This window comes from Vitis vinifera, chromosome 2 (assembly GCF_030704535.1).
Source record: "Vitis vinifera cultivar Pinot Noir 40024 chromosome 2, ASM3070453v1".
NCBI classification, from domain to species: domain Eukaryota; kingdom Viridiplantae; phylum Streptophyta; class Magnoliopsida; order Vitales; family Vitaceae; genus Vitis; species Vitis vinifera.
Window position 1 is genome coordinate 1,726,723 of NC_081806.1, and position 16,319 is coordinate 1,743,041.

The window sequence follows — 16,319 nt, forward strand, 5'->3', positions numbered from 1 at the left end:
TTTTGAAAACGGTTCTATACTCCATAATAATAAATAAAAAAAATAGAAAAACACATTTAACAAAAAAAAAATTTAATATTTTCATAAATTTTCTAAAAGCTGTTTTAAAAAATAATTATCTAAATATGTATAATAATTAAAGCTAAAACAATAGACAAAAAATTATTCTAAAAAAAATATTAAAAACATATTAAAAATATTTTAAATTTCAAAATTAAAAGCATCAGAAAACGGTTTTCAAAAACTGTTCTCAAAATCGGTTTTTCAGTTACCTAACACGCCCAACACCTTTTAATATTTCCTTTGCATCAATTTTTACTTTTAAAGAGTAGGTACTCATTTTCCCAGTCCTCAAACATTTTGAAGAAGCCTCGGCTTGCCTGCAGCCAGTCCTCCACGGAGTTTGAGATGCGCTATTCTTCTATCCAGCCAAAAGATTACATGCTTAAGTCATCCTTATTCATCATCCGTCCCTCCAACCCTCAAACCATTCAAGAAATTAAACCAAAATAACAGCTGTATTCGGCGCGTCCACCTAATAAAAAGGCGAGAATTGACAAATTCAAGGACGCCCCACAAAGGGCCTAGGGCCAAACAAATAAAAAGAAGCCCCACCTATGAATTGGAAAAACAAGATGCGAACGTAATCATGCAGTGTGGTGGAGATACACATTCCTAAAAGGGCAGGTCACCTAATTTTTCTGAAGAACATTTAAAAAGAATATGTATTCCCGTTTAATCACCGGGGCAAGCTCCGGTATTTGCTTGTGTACTGTGATGACTCACATGGTTTTGGAATTCCGGCCAAACTTTCTAAGGGGCACCGCTTCACCCAAAAGGAAAAATGAATCCCGGAACATATACTACGATGACTGAAGTATCTTCTTGTAATCGTGGAACGTCCCATGGAAAGGGGAAACCTTTCCTTCGGAAACCACCCACAGCTCCTCTACGCTTCCAGATATCAAATGCTCATCGTGACTGACCTGCAATTAGAAAAACATGTGCATATAGAATTAATCCTGAGAAAATATAGAAACATCTATCAAGGAAGGGAATGCTGATTGTTATTGTCATTGACTCATTGTCTTTGATGTACACAGTTGCGAATAGGAATCATGAAGAAAAAAGGTAGAATACCATGAGTACGCCTCCTTGGAACAGAACAAGGCCTTGAATCAGTGCCTCCACAGCATCCAAATCCTACATTTCAATGTCATAAGTATTGTGGGTTGTGATAAATTTATCGTGTTCTCCAAACATGAGAACTACAATTCATTACCAAGGCTCCATTGGCTTGATGGAAACAAAATCAGGGGATTAGGAAACCATGTTCTTTGTCTTTGGAAGGTTATAGAATCCATTGTCAAAGAGAGTATTATTCTTGAGAATAAAGCATTTCTAGGACCTTTTTTTGATCTATATTTCCCTATACAAAATGCATGTCTCTGTTTCATTTGATGTTTCTGGATGAGCATGTGCCATTGTGATTGTGAGGTTGGTATGCTCCCTTATTAAACATATTTGCATAATATGAGGTGAATGAGAAATAAATGACCAGCTTCAAGTGAGATCCACCATTCATCACTGGCACCCCCAAACATTCTGGATTATTACCAACTAAGAAGCAACAGATGAAAAAAGGAATGGAGACTTACAAGATGATTTGATGGTTCATCAAGAAGTATGATGTGAGGTTTTTTGAAAGTTATTTTTGCAAATGCAACTCTGCTTTTCTGACCACCTGATACATCATATAGAACAATTCATAAATACACCTGAGAAAATGATTTTATGCCAACAGGTTAATATAGAGATTGATGTGACAAAGCCTTCAAGCTTAAATTCCAAACTTAGATTTAGTTTTCTCTTGGACTAAATCAATCCTGTACACAGGCCATATTGAGGTCCAAGTCAAACCCAAGTTCCAGACAGAAATAAAATATCTACTTGAGCATCTAATGTACATGAAGATGAAGGAAAATACCAGATAAAGTGTACATGGGCTGAAGAGCAAGATTTCCTGTTACACCAAATGAACCTAAATGAGCTCGGAGCTTCTGTTCTGGCACCCCCTGCAAGAAGCCAATTTCACATCAGTGATTCACTCATGTGATAACATTCGGGCAAAAGATATTCCAAAAATAGAAGAGGATAACCCACAAAAAATGGAGAATAGAAGCAAAGAGAATGGACTTGGACTGGAAACTTTATACTAGGGCTCAAATGTCTTGAATAATCCCAATACAACCTAAAGAGTGGGCTGAGGCCTTAAGCAATAATCGATCTCAATCCATTCTTGATTCTACTGCTTCATAAAATTATAGCACAGAATGCATGACTGTATTGCAAGTATTTATATTATCATATGTGCATTCATAATGTAATCACTTTATGCTCCATTTCTGGGAATATCTCTGTGACACCTCCAACAACCATTAAGGTCCAACTTCCAGCAGGAACTTTCAGCATAGCTCTGTGGCAATGCTTGCAAGCACACACACACACAAGAAAAAAAAAGGAAAAAGAAATCGTCTCAAGGAATAAAAGGAAAATGTATTTAGTAACATTAGAACTCACTGGGTAGCAGCGCATCATATACAAAAGGGGATTTGAAGATAGGTCTAGGCCATCAACATGGTGTTGACTGAACACAGCAATGCGAACCTGCAGAGAGAACAGTACTCATGTCAATTAGATTAACGTGTGCAAGAACCAGTGATCCTCACCAATTTTGCAATTAGTTGAATGTATTCTGTAGCCATTTTTATTTGTGGAATATTCCCTTCTGAACAAAGAGGATACAATAAATGTCACTGAAGTTAGAAAAAGATGGGATTAAAATTGAAAACTTAGGCCTAACATTATTATGCAGTACATAGAATAAGAAAGGTATGATTTATAGGAATGAGTTAAGCATCAAGTGGGAACCTACTCAACCTGTACTCAAAAAACAAAAATCCAACCAAAAAAAAAAGAAGAGAGACACAGGTGCAAATGCTGCAAGCATAGTGTCGAAATACCATAAAAAATCTAAGAAAAAGGGGAGCAGGATCTAATATAATTGCATAGCACATGGCACTATGAGATGGAACCAAGAAAGTAACAAAAAGATGGCGATGGAACCAAGAAAGTAACAAAAAGATGGCCTAACTTTGAGTTGGAAGTGGCTGAAAATTAATCATTAGGCTGTATCCTCACAGGAAAGAACAATAGCTTGGGAGGATTTGGAGACTAAAGCAAGAAATAATAATTATTAATCAAAGCTTCAAAAGGAAAAGATTAAATATATTAACACAGAGGCAACAAGAGTGACAGAAAAAAATGTAGAAATATGAGGAACCTTACCAAGATGAGTGAAGATGAGCACCAGAAGATAGTCATAAAAATCAGAAACAACATGAAATTACACTAGAATAATGTAACTTGGTAGACAAAGCTGTAATAATTTTATCAAATATTCTCTACTACCAAAAAAGAGGGAGTGCAGTTTTCATCATTGAATAACCATCCAAGTGCAAAAATGAATCTTGCAACATGATGTAGAAGAACTGCTCATCGATGTTAAAATTATTATCCAATAGTGGGAATCCATAAAAAAAAAGTAAATAAAATATACCTTGGCCGAACGGAATACCGTTCCAGAGCTTGGTTGAAGTTCCCCTGCAATCAATTTGAGTATAGTTGATTTACCAATGCCATTTGGCCCAACCACTGCAAAACAATTTGGAGATCCAGATTTGGAAAAATAAGATAGGGAAAAACAATAAAACCAAATAAATGCAGTATCATGCCTAATAAAATGCTAAAAGACACTGATCTTCACATCATCGTTATATGCTCAAATTACATCTTCATCCACCAAAAGGTGAGGCATCAAAAACAGAATCCTGGAGATGGCATGTCCATAATTTTCACGTTCCAACAGGAAAACAAAAGAATTAATGAATGTACTTTGCTTTTTTGACATGTACAATGAGAGTACTTATGCACGATGAATGACAAGATAACATTGCAGGAGATACATCGATGACAAACAAGTAGGGAAAGTGCAGTATTGAGACTTGAGACATAAGCATCCAGCATCTAATGGTGTTATTCTATAAATGGAAATTTGAGATTCAAAAAACAATTCTTACTTGCAATGCGGCTGTCTAGATCTATCCCAAAATTCAAATTCTTAAATAATAAGGGGCCCCCAGGATAACCAAATGATGCATCACTGCAGTCACATTTAAGAAACATCAACACATTACAATTAGCATCCAGCTTAGTTAAGGAATAAAATAAATATTCTATTTCTTCAAGATGGGGGTTGTAAATCCAAAGACTCAAATAGATTGATGCCATTGACTTGCCCAAAGGCAAGAAAATGGAGGGGACTAAAAATAAACAGAAAAGTAACACTAAAAACTCCAGTTAGAAAACCATGAAACTTAACCTGAAACTAATTATAGGGAGGCCTGGTCTGTCGTCTGGAGTTGGAAACTCAAATTTGTAGCTGCAAATCACCAAGACACAAAAGTTAAATAAAAAAGTCAATTAAAGGAAAAATGAAAACAAGATCTACAAAAAAGGGGGGAAAGGAGGTAATAGAAGCAAAATCAGGCAATAACTAGTTTGGTTTGGTCTGGGCTAAAAAAAATAAAAGCAACCACAGAACAAGATTGAAATATAACCATATGCACACCCAAGGTGCACACAGACACATTAGGAAGCAATTACATACTCAGGATCATTAATAACCTCATCCACATGACCCAACCGATCCAATGCCTGCAGATGGACACAAGGAAAAGAGAATTGCAGTCAAATTATTTTTATGATGATATATTAAGCATTATTAGAAACAACAAGATTGAAACAACATTATGAAATTAGTACATCTTAACCAATCTAAAAAATTCATACACAACGGAAAATTTAACATAGATGAAAGTCAATCCAGTCAAGGGAAACATCTCAAACTGAAAAATGCATGCACAATGAACCCAAAAATATCAAGTATCGAAGCTGGATCTGAAATAATTATAGAAGCCTATTTAAGAGAATTATAAGCACCTTGATTCTTGACTGTACAAGAGCTGCCCGCTTGGCATTGTATCGGAACTTATCGATGAAAGACTGCAAAATCAAAGAAAAATTTGCAAGTCGAGATCATAGAGGAAATAAAGGAATATGCTGAGTAAAACTTCTCCAATTATGTAAGGTCATGGACATGTACAACAGCAGAGGTACTTACATAGTTACATGCATTATATAGGCTACCATGTTTTTCTAATGAATAATGATAAATCTACACATGTTTGGGAAGGATGACTCTCACATCCTTCTTAATCATTTATTAATCCATCTCCCAATGATGCATAAGGAAGAAAGTTCTGATCCTTTTATAGAGAATAACACAGATATTTATAGCAATCTGTTGCCACTTAAGCAGGCACAAAAATATTTCAATGCCACTGCCAAAAGTCTGAACTATTGAAAAGAATATGACATAGTTGAGAATGTAACATCAATTCCAATTTGACATGTGCACCTACCTATGAAAGATTGTGTTATCTGTGATTATATGAATAACTCATGATCTTAAAGTCCAATTCAAAAAGTGCAAAACATTTAATTACTCTCAACTGGAAAATTGACCACAGCATTATATATAAACATGAAAACCAGGATGAAGGTTGGTAATCATAGAAAAGGCTGACTGGAATACCATTGTTCAGTTAAGTATCTTAAACACAAATGCCCCTCTCAAGAAATTAACTAGCACTTGAAAATATGGAGACTGTCTGAATGCGGATTAGCAAAACATTAAGAACTGGTTAGATCACAAAACTACAAAGCTTGGGAGGAGATCGTAACTCCAAGCAGCTTCCATACCCAAAATGGAAATGAAAAAACAACAAATAAATAATGCACAGCATCAAAAAGCAACATTTTACATAAAAGGAAATATGCAGAAACAGAAATAGAGAGCCAACTATTCAACGATAACCATGGCTAAAATGTCCCTTAAATACAAAACTACCTGACAGATATAAAACAATGTGGAAAGGCGCACAAAAATGGTAATATGGAAATTAGTAACATAAACTTAATCCAATCAAGGTACATGCCACTAAAACACCAATAGAAATGCTACAGCATCATTATATAGTAAGGTGCAACGAAGAAAACCTGCATATGGGATCTAGACCGTTCATTTGACTCAAATGCTTTCTGTTGATTCTTGAGCTGTTCCTCTCGTGTCCTCTCAAATGTATCATAATCCCCCTTGTAAGAGTTCAATTTTTGCCCATGTAAATGCAGAATATCAGTGACCACCTGGAAAAAGAAAAGTTAATGAAAAACTTCTCAAAGAATGTTGTGGCAAATTTTGAGAAAAACAATCTAATCAATAATACTTTTATCTTCAACTGGAAATATCAAGGAAGGTGAATATGTTACCGTGTTCAAGAATTCTCTAGCATGAGAAACAACTATAACTGTTTTTGGCCATTTCACCAGGTAAGTCTCCAGCCATAAAACAGCATGAAGGTCAAGATGGTTCTGCAAAAAAATAAAAATAAAAAATGCAAGTTTTACCCAATTCTGCCAAGTAATATACATATACTCTGAAGAAGTTCTATCAATCATGATGTACCGTGGGTTCATCAAGTAGTAATAAATCAGGCTCTATAAACAGTGCACGAGCAAGAGCAATTCGCATTCGCCATCCTCCAGAAAAGGTTTTTGTCGCTTTATGCTGCATTTCTGGAGAGAAACTGAGACCCTGGAAATTTCTTCATTGGTAAGATAAAATTCATTGAAGAAAGAAACCAGTAATGACAAAGGATTAATAATGCATCTAGAAAAATTGGGTAAGATAAGTCCATTTGGAAGAAGCATATAAAAAGTATGCACTGTCAAGGAAGTAAGCACATGTCCCAATGCACCCAGCAACCTAATAGTACTTTAATGGCATGGTTCATCTGCAGACATGCAGAACATTATGTTTAGAGCCTTTCATGGGGAGAATATTCCTTACAATAATTAAGGTGTTACTAAAAGAGAAATTGGTGCAATGACAATGAGACATTTAAGTTCCCAACCTCAATTCAAGGTAGCATAACCAAATCTAATCCACTCCAGAAAGGTGAAGTCACAGGACAGAAATTTTACTATCTGGTTATTTAAAATTCTATTAACTTCAGACGGTTTGAATATTGCAACAAGTTTCCTAGCTTATTTGAAGATCAAATCAAGCAGGCACTTTCAAGTGATCAACAACACAAGATATGTGAACTGACCGCAAGAATGGAACCTGCACGCGACTCAGCGGAGTATGCATCAATGAACTCAAGCCTTTTGTATATCTCTTCAAGCCTTTTTCCAACAACATCTTTGTCAATATCCCCATTCAGTTCCCCTTGGCTCTTTCCAGTTGCACCTTCAAACTCCAATTCTCGCTTCAGGAAAATCACAATATTCTCAGTAGGTCCAACAAAATAGCATATAAGCACTAAATCCAATCATAAAAAGGAAAAAATAGACAGCTGAGTACAGAGAGAACCATAATTCTCGACTTAGATGGAACAGTATGTACTCAACCTGTTGCGCAAGTAGGTGAGCTTCTTCTTCCAAAAGTTGGGTTCTTTCAATATCAGTGTTAAGAACACATTGCAACGCTGATATGTCATCACCAACCACTTCTTGCTCCACATGTAATATCTGGCAGTTCTTAGGAATACCATCAATAGCATGCATAGCCATGTACCTAAGGAAAGTTGTTTTGCCAGTACCATTTCTTCCTACAAGGCCTGTATACAAAAGTATATGGCAGTAATACATCAAAAAACCAAATCCAAATTATTATTACTATTATGATTGGATAGACATTAGATAACATCAAAGAAGTTCAAGAAATTAGTTGCAAGCCATGGCCATCAAACCATTCAAAATCAGCCAAGGAAATGCGCAATGTGAAATAAAATTTCAAAAGGTCTAAACACCTCAAACACATTTAAGGTGTTTAAATTCTTAATCATGCATCCTCAAACAAAGGACAAACTTCAAAGTGTTTGCTTAGCATCAATTTCATTCTTTGAAGCATCAGCCTTAGATATTTGAAAAGGAAAGGTAGCATTCCAAATTATTTTCCTTAAATTGTGCAAAAAACAAGTTCACATGCTCTTTGAAGAAGTGTTCAAACCAAAACACCTTCCATGCCATCAGCTATGAGCTAACAACACTGAACAATAACAGTAATAGAAATAAAAAATCAAACTCACCATAGTGCCTTCCATAAGAGAGTGTGACTGAACCATCTACAATGAGATCGCGACCACCTATGGAAATATTGAAGTTCTCCAAATGGATATCCTTGATAGCTGGTCCACTACTGTTGTCATGGTTTACACACACAACAGGCATTCCCGCTTTAGCAGCTTCCATCTCAGCTAAATGCATTTGGTATTGTTGCTGTATAATAAGAAAAATGAGAATAAAAATGATAACAATATAACACAGTCCCTAGGTCTTGAACAACATAATGAAAAAGATCCCACTTAAATGTGACCATAATCTAGTAGTATGGTCAATATGTTACTGGGGTTTACCTCTCTTTGGCGCTCATCCTTTCTCTTTCTCCTTTCAAGCTTTGCTCGGTCACGCTCAGTTAGAATTGGACCATCAGTCACCTCAGGTTTCTTCTTTGGAACTTCCTCTTCATCCATTCCATCAAACATTCTCAAGGGCGCTGCAAGGCTTCGCACAGCAGGTTTTGGCTTAACCAATCCATGCTTTCCAAATTTTTCACATAGTATGCTGCAAACCTGCCATAAAGTCTCATTGACAATAAGATTCATGAAGGAAAAAGAAAAAACTTCATTAATGGAATACACATGAGAACTGTAGTAAACATTTAAATTCTGTTCTGTTGGTTGCTGAGAAAATAAAGGGATGGAGAAGAAATAAATTTTTTAATCTTACAATATGAGGAAAAATTAACCTACACTCAACTGAGCCTAAATAAAGATATTTGGCTTGTTTTAAATGATCATTTAATTGCCTTTCCTTTCCTTTTTATCAGTTCTCTCAGCAACCAAACAAGAAACCCACTTTCATGGAACAGAAACAGGGACTAGCCAACTGCAAAATTCATCAGCCCAACCAAAATCTCAGAAAGGGGAATTTTGAAATTCAAGTTACATTCTCTCAAAACATAGACAGAGAAACAAAGTGGAAGAATCAACAAATAGCTCCAATTCAGCTTGGTCAATTCTACAACCTGCCCCCCAACAAATATCCTAATTACACTTCCATCCGTTTTGCTTTTCAATATAAAATCAAATCAATCAAATAGCCCTACCAGAATCATTTAAATATAGCCTTTTATTCTCTCCAATTACAAGTAATGCATATGTTTACATTCAAAATTTTGATTCCTCTGACTTTATCAGCAAAGCATCAGAGTATTCAATTTCAAGCAACAGAAATGGATTGCAACAAAAACCCTAGAAAATTAAAAAATAAAAATGAAATTATGCAATGCTTTACAGGAGTCTACAAGTAGCTCCAATTAAAACATCTTCTTGGAACATGAACAAACAAATGTGAAAGAAAAACATATAACCAATGAATATTCAGAACCGAAACTGACATGGCCAGCATCCACAAATAGCTGCAATTCAGCGCATTCGATTTAAAATTTTCTGAATAAAGTTCACCTCTCGCCTATATCCTAATTACACTTATGACTATTTTGGTCTCAAAAAAAAAAAAAAAAAATCAATGAAAATAGTTCTTCCAGCATCATCTGAATAGAAGTATTTTGTTCTTTCACATTCCAAACAACATGCGTATTCAATTTCGAACAACATAAATCGACCGCACAACCGAAACCCTAGAAACTAAAAAAATTCGAAATTAAGCGATGATAATTTACGAGAGTCCAATAGATTAAAAGCGGAAAAAAAAAAACGAAACGAAGAAAAAGAACGTACAGAGCGGCATTCAGCGTCATCGGAGACGCATCCGGAGTCAACGAGGAGTTCTCCGATGGCGTCGACGGCGCCTTCGCCTTGGAAGCCGAAATCGAAGTCATCATCGGCTAGGACGTTGACGATGTAGTCGATGATTGGCTGATCCACATCCAGAGCTCTCCGCCCTAGCACTTCGTGGATCACTGAGCTCGCTACTTCAGTCATCTTCACGACTGATATTTGGAAGAAGACGATGCACCACACCAGAGACCACTCTACTGAAACTCGGCCGCAGAGGGCTTTATACACGATGCGTTCTCTTTCTCCCTCTCGCTCGCTGCTGTGGGGATATAAAACGACGACGTTTACATTCACTCTTTGTGGGTTTCGCGGCAGGGATAAAACGGCGTCGTTTTTCCGTTACAAAGAATCAAGGTTCTGAAAATTCCCACAAAAAAAAAAAAAAAAATGAAAAAGAAAAAAGTCCTTGCATTTTTAGATATACTTCATAAAGTTTAGATAAATTTTAAATACGAGGAGCATTTGTTTTTATTTTTCTAAAAATGTTAATATATTTCAGTACTTTTATTTTCAAATTTTAAGAGATTTTTCATTAGACAGAATCATCAATCTCTCATAATTTCATGTACTTTGATCATTAGTTATGTCTTAACTAATTACATATAGCAGCATCATCAACTCTTATTTTATAAAAATAATAAAAAAAAAAACAAAAAAATTTTGAAAGCATTGTTACAATGTTTTTTTTTTTATCCATTTTTTGAAAACAATGTTACACCTGCATAGATATAACTAATGCTCGTTTTATGTAAAGGATTAAACTATTCTTTTAAATATAATTGATAATTAGATTATTTACCATCGAGTATATTGACTCTATAGTGATAGAACTTAATGATAAACCAATATTAGTCAACCATAATTGAATTAGCTATTGCTTAAGTAGCCTTATGGGAATAGAGTCGAGTTGTTATTAAGTAAACAACTCAAACCTTTTAGGCAAAACCATGATTATTATGTCTTGATCATCACTAGTCGAATAACTTTATTCATGTGGTAGCTAATAGATAAAGCGACGAGTCAACCCAAGAGCCGCCTACTATATCATCTTTGAGGGGGCTCCATTTAGATTAATGAAATGAGGCAACCTCACTTCTTGCTAATTATTAGGAATGTATACTGTCAATTGGATAGGTCAATGCCCAAATACCTTTCTACTATGTCAGCTTTAAGAGGCTCCTACGTAGGTTAGTAGAAATAGGTGACTTCATATACTATATGGTATAAGAAAATGTCATGTTCAACTTGATTGATAGGTTGTAGTCAAGGCTGTCAAGCACCATTGCTTGGATTTTGATGTATTACTCGACTGATAGGTTATAGTCAAAGCACTAGTGCTTGGATTTTGATGTAGTACTAGGCTTTCCCCTGACCAAAGTACTCGACACAGTGGTTGTCTTTGTCCAACAGATGCATACTAGAGCCTTGGGTCATCATGGTTTTTGCTTTGGCTCAGGCCTAGATAGGTGACTGGTTCAATATTTATGCAACATTAAAGTATATTTTGTATGTATATTTTGTTTTTTCACATCTTAAAAAAGTTTCATCCTGTAGCAGCTAAAAATCATCTAAAATAACAAATTTTATTTTCTAATTCTTTCAATTTTAAATAAAAATGATTTTTAAATACAAATTAATCTCTGCATTTGAAGACCAGAGAAATAAATGTAGGTTGGTGTGGACCTGCATATATGTGTGGATCTTTCATGGCTTCTCCAGTAGCGGAAGCAGACTCAAATGGGTACTACAAAAATCTTCTTCCTACTGAGTTTTTTTAATGTGGTCATGGCAGCTTTTCTGGTGTTTGAATTGGGTGGTGTTGGTGGAGATACGAGTACAGAAGAAGATATGGAGTTGGAGAGGCAGCTCAAGTTCTTGAACAAGCCTGCCAGGAAAAGCTTTCAGGTATAGTTTATATATAGAATCAAACTGGGAGAATTTATAGTTTCTTTACTGAGTTGATGTTTGATTTTCTGTAAATTGTTGGCAGGATCTTGATGGATCCATTTATGACTGTGTGGACATAGACAAACAGCCTGCTCTTGATCATCCGCTGCTCAAGAATAATAAAATTCAGGTCAATTTATCACTTCATATCAGGATTTATTTTGTTCAAGTTCATCACAGTTGTTCCTGCTGTCCTTCCTTTGAAGTTTTCTTTAAGCCAATGAGCCTAAAGCTGTTCAGTTTAATCCAGCTTTTAGGATATTCTACTCCAATTTTGCCTATTGAATGAGCTTTCTCCATTGCTGCAGATGGAACCACCTTCACCTCCCAAGGAGGTGATCAATGGCAATCAAGCTAGCCGTTCTTTTGTGGAGCCCGTTGGGATTGGGATCAAGGGGGCTGAATGCCCCACCAGGAACAGTCATCATCAGAAGAACCCGAAAGGAAGATCTAATATGGGCAAGAAAACAATCTAAGGCCTATCAAAGTAACACGGTGAAGTCCAATGGTTATCATGTGAGTCTCATTATCCATCTTTACTGTTAGGCTCCTACCAGATATAGAGCTATCTGATGGCTTAAGCTTTTGGGTCAAATGCATAGCTTTACAAGTTACAATTCTACAAACCGTGGCAGAATAACTGACTGACAAATGGGGTGCCTTTGATTTCTCAGCTTGCAGTAGTCAGCACTGCCAATGGAAGCTACCATGGAGCATCAGGAATGATGAACATTTTCAACCCATTTGTTAAACCGAACCAATTTTCAGAAGCTATAATCAGGGTTCAACATAGATCCCCAGAAACAAGCTCAGTGAACTACATACAAGCTGGATGGGCAGTGAGTCACTCATGATTCATTTCATTTTGTCTAGTTCATTATAAAGTTTAATATTAGACTAACTTCCATATTGCAGGTGAACCCAATGCTATTCAAGGATAATCAGAGTAGGCTGTTTTCATATTGGACGGTATGCACCTAAGCCATTCGAGTTTTTCTAGTTTTCTTTCATGAGACATGACGGGCTAGTGATCTACTGATCTTTCCCTTTTCTCGGTTTCTTTCTTTTATCAACAGGCAGATGAGTATAGAAAGACAGGCTGCTTCAATTCCCTCTGTCCAGGATTTGTTCAAGTAGAAACCTTACTTTTGGCGATGCTGATACTGTTGAATTGACACCATCTACTACCAGCGATTGCTACAATTCTTTATTCCGGTGAAGATTACGCGGTGCCCCGAGGGATATGATGTACTTTGGGGGACCTGGTGGGGAGGGATGTTGAGTGTTTTGATGGCATATAAGCAGTAGATTTCTTGGGGTTTAGTAATAAAATGTTCCCAAGGCCTTTGGGCACACTAGAAAAATAGTAGTTGTAGTCCATTTGGCTTATGCTTTCCCTGCATATAAGGTTGCTTTACAGAAAGTGGAGAGACCAAAAGTACTATGGCTTTTGCTTCATGAATCTTCTCATATAGATCATAGGCCTGTCCATTTTATTATCTTTCTTCAGTTTTCTTGGCCGCCAAACAGAGGGTTAGAAACAAATGTGCAAAATGTTTTGGCTTGGAGAGAAAAAGAGAATCCAAACAACACCATTTTTGAAAATACTAGAAACCTGTGGAATCAAGTTTTCCTTCTTTGTATTTTCCATATCCCAAATAGAACTAGAAACTGAAAATCATATACAAACTTGACCGTAGGATCTTGATGGATCAATTTATGACTGTGTGCACATTGACAAACAGCCCGCTCTTGAAAATCCACTGCTCAGAATCATAAAGTTCAGGTCAATTTTTGAGTTCATAAGAGAATTATATCATCATATCAGACTTGATTCAAGCTCCCCTTATTCTCCTTCCATTTAAAGCCCTCAGAAAGCCTAAGTCCAGTTTAACCCGGGTTTTAGCGTGTCCCTATTCCAATTTTGCCTAATGAATGATCTTTCTTCCTCCTTTGCTGCAGACAGAACCACCCTCACTTCCCAAGGAAGTGAATGGTGATCAAGCTACCCGTTCATTTGCAGAGCCCATTGAGATTGGGATCAAGGGGGCTCAGTGCCCACTAGGCACAGTCATCATCAGAAGAACCCGAAAAGAAGATCTAATATGGGCAAGACAACATTCTAAGGCTTATTATCCGGATAACACAGCCAACCCCAATGGTTTCCATGCGAGTCCATTTATCTATTCTTATAATGAATCACTCTTTGCGTGCTAGGAACAACAATTCCTTCCCTCCTGTATCATGTATATGGAGAATTAATTTCTTGGAAAAGTCAGTTTGGGTGACTGATTAATGGGGTGCCCTGGTTTCTCAGTTTGCAGTAGTGGCCGCTACCAATGGAAGCTTTCATGGAGCAGCAGGAGAAATAAACATTAACAAAGCAACTATTAAACCGACCCAGTTTTCAGAAGCTGTCATATGGGTTCAACATAGATCCCCACAGACCGGAATGAACAGCATACAAAGTGGATGGGCAGTGAGTGATTCATATTCACATTTATCTTGAACCCTCCATTATTCTCATCTTCGTTGTAAATTAAAGTTGGTTAATACGGTACTTCATTTGCATATTGGTGTAGGTAAATCCAATGCTATTCAAGGACGATCAAAGCAGGCTGGTTTTGCTGTGAACTGTAAGCATCTATAAGCATCTAAGCCATTAATCGTGACTCAGTTTTTCTAGCTTTTTCATACATCCAGTGAATCTTTCCCTTAATTTCTCGGAGTCTTTTTCCCACGACAGGCAGATGATGAGGAAAATACAGGCTGCTTTAATATTCTCTGTCCAGGATTTGTTCAAACAAGTAGAAATATTACCTTTGGCATGTATTTGACTCCCTCGGACTGGATGAGCCGCCTGGTCGACATCCTAACAGAACCACCCTTCGTAGATAAAGGATGACGTGAACGTTGGATTGAGACTGATTCACAAGATCTGATGATCCAACAAATTTAATAAAATGTCATTTTTCAAAGTTCCATTACCTTTTCTACCAAAATCGAGTAAGGAACAGACCTTTTCCAACTTCTATTTGCTATCTTCAACTTTTCCTCCAAAATCCAGGAAAACTACAAGAACCCAATCTGTACTTGCTACAGATATCGAATCTTGAGGAGGAAAACTCCATTAAATGATGAAGATTTTGTCTCCACGTGTTCACCCTCCAATAAATCTGTAACCTTTTATTAAAAATCTAGAGTATTGGGTCAAAATAGCCATTAAAAAAAAAAACATCTAACTGCCTTTTAAAATTTACGCTCAAATTGATATTTTTGGTACGCACCGTATCATTAAAAATATTTTTTTATCATTTTAATTAAAGCCTCAATTAACTATTGAGATTTCATTTTTGAATTGAAGTCTCAATTGGGCAACTGAAACTTCATTTTTTAACTGAATCCTAAGTTACCAATTGAAGTTTCATTTTTAAACTAAAGTCTCAGTTACCAACTGAGGCTTCATTTTTAAACTAAAATCGCAGTTACCAACGGAGACTTTAGTTAATTTTTTTAAATTTAAAATTTAATTAAAAATTATTAAATTACAATTTATGATTGAAAATTTAAAAATATACTTAAATAATAAATTATTTATAATTAACCTTAAGAATCTAGTATTACTTCAACAAATATAAATTGATAAATAAAAGATATTATAAATGAATATTTTATTTATTAATAAATTAATAATATTAAAATAATAAATTTATATAACATATAAATAATATATAAAATTGTATAATTTATTAATTTAAGATATTTAATTTATTATTTTTTAAGATATTAATTTATTTGTATTATGACAAATTTATCTTTATCGAAATAATAGTATACTTTTAAGCCACAGTTGCTAACTGAGATTTCAATTATAATTTTTTTTACTTTCAAATTTAATTAAAAACTATTAAATTACAATTTATTATTAAAATTAAAATATATATTTTAATAATAAATTATTTATATTTAAACTTAAGAATCTAATATTACTTTAACAAACATAAATCGATAAATAAAAGATATTATAAATTAATATTTTATTTATTAATAAATTAATAATTTTAAAATAATAAATTTATATAACATATAAATAATATATAAAATTGTATGATTTATTAATTTAATGTATTTAATTTGTTATTTTTTAAGATATTAATTTATTTATATAATTTAATAATTTTTAATTAAAAAAATAAATTAAAAGTCAAAATGAAGTCTTAATCGTGAATTAAACCTTATTAATCGAGAATTTAATTAAAATGATAAAAAAAAAAATTAATTATATAGCGGGTACGTACCAAAGACACCAATTTTGACATAAGTTCA

At 35.0% G+C, this 16,319-nt stretch overlaps 1 protein-coding gene across 1 annotated transcript; it reads right to left on the reverse strand.

Moving 5' to 3' along the window:
- Positions 1-499: 499 nt before the first annotated feature.
- Positions 500-10,414, reverse strand: LOC100256523 (ABC transporter F family member 3). Its single transcript, XM_002263143.5, has 18 exons — positions 9,987-10,414; positions 8,601-8,816; positions 8,274-8,463; positions 7,594-7,802; positions 7,293-7,451; positions 6,647-6,775; positions 6,451-6,552; positions 6,181-6,327; positions 5,062-5,124; positions 4,730-4,776; positions 4,442-4,501; positions 4,140-4,222; positions 3,620-3,714; positions 2,581-2,667; positions 1,988-2,075; positions 1,659-1,744; positions 1,141-1,203; positions 500-986 (listed from the first exon to the last, which is right to left on the reverse strand). The coding sequence occupies exons 1-18, from the start codon at positions 10,188-10,190 to the stop codon at positions 864-866; spliced, it is 2,151 nt and encodes a 716-aa protein (XP_002263179.1). The 5' UTR covers positions 10,191-10,414; the 3' UTR covers positions 500-863.
- Between the last annotated feature and the right edge of the window lie 5,905 nt (positions 10,415-16,319).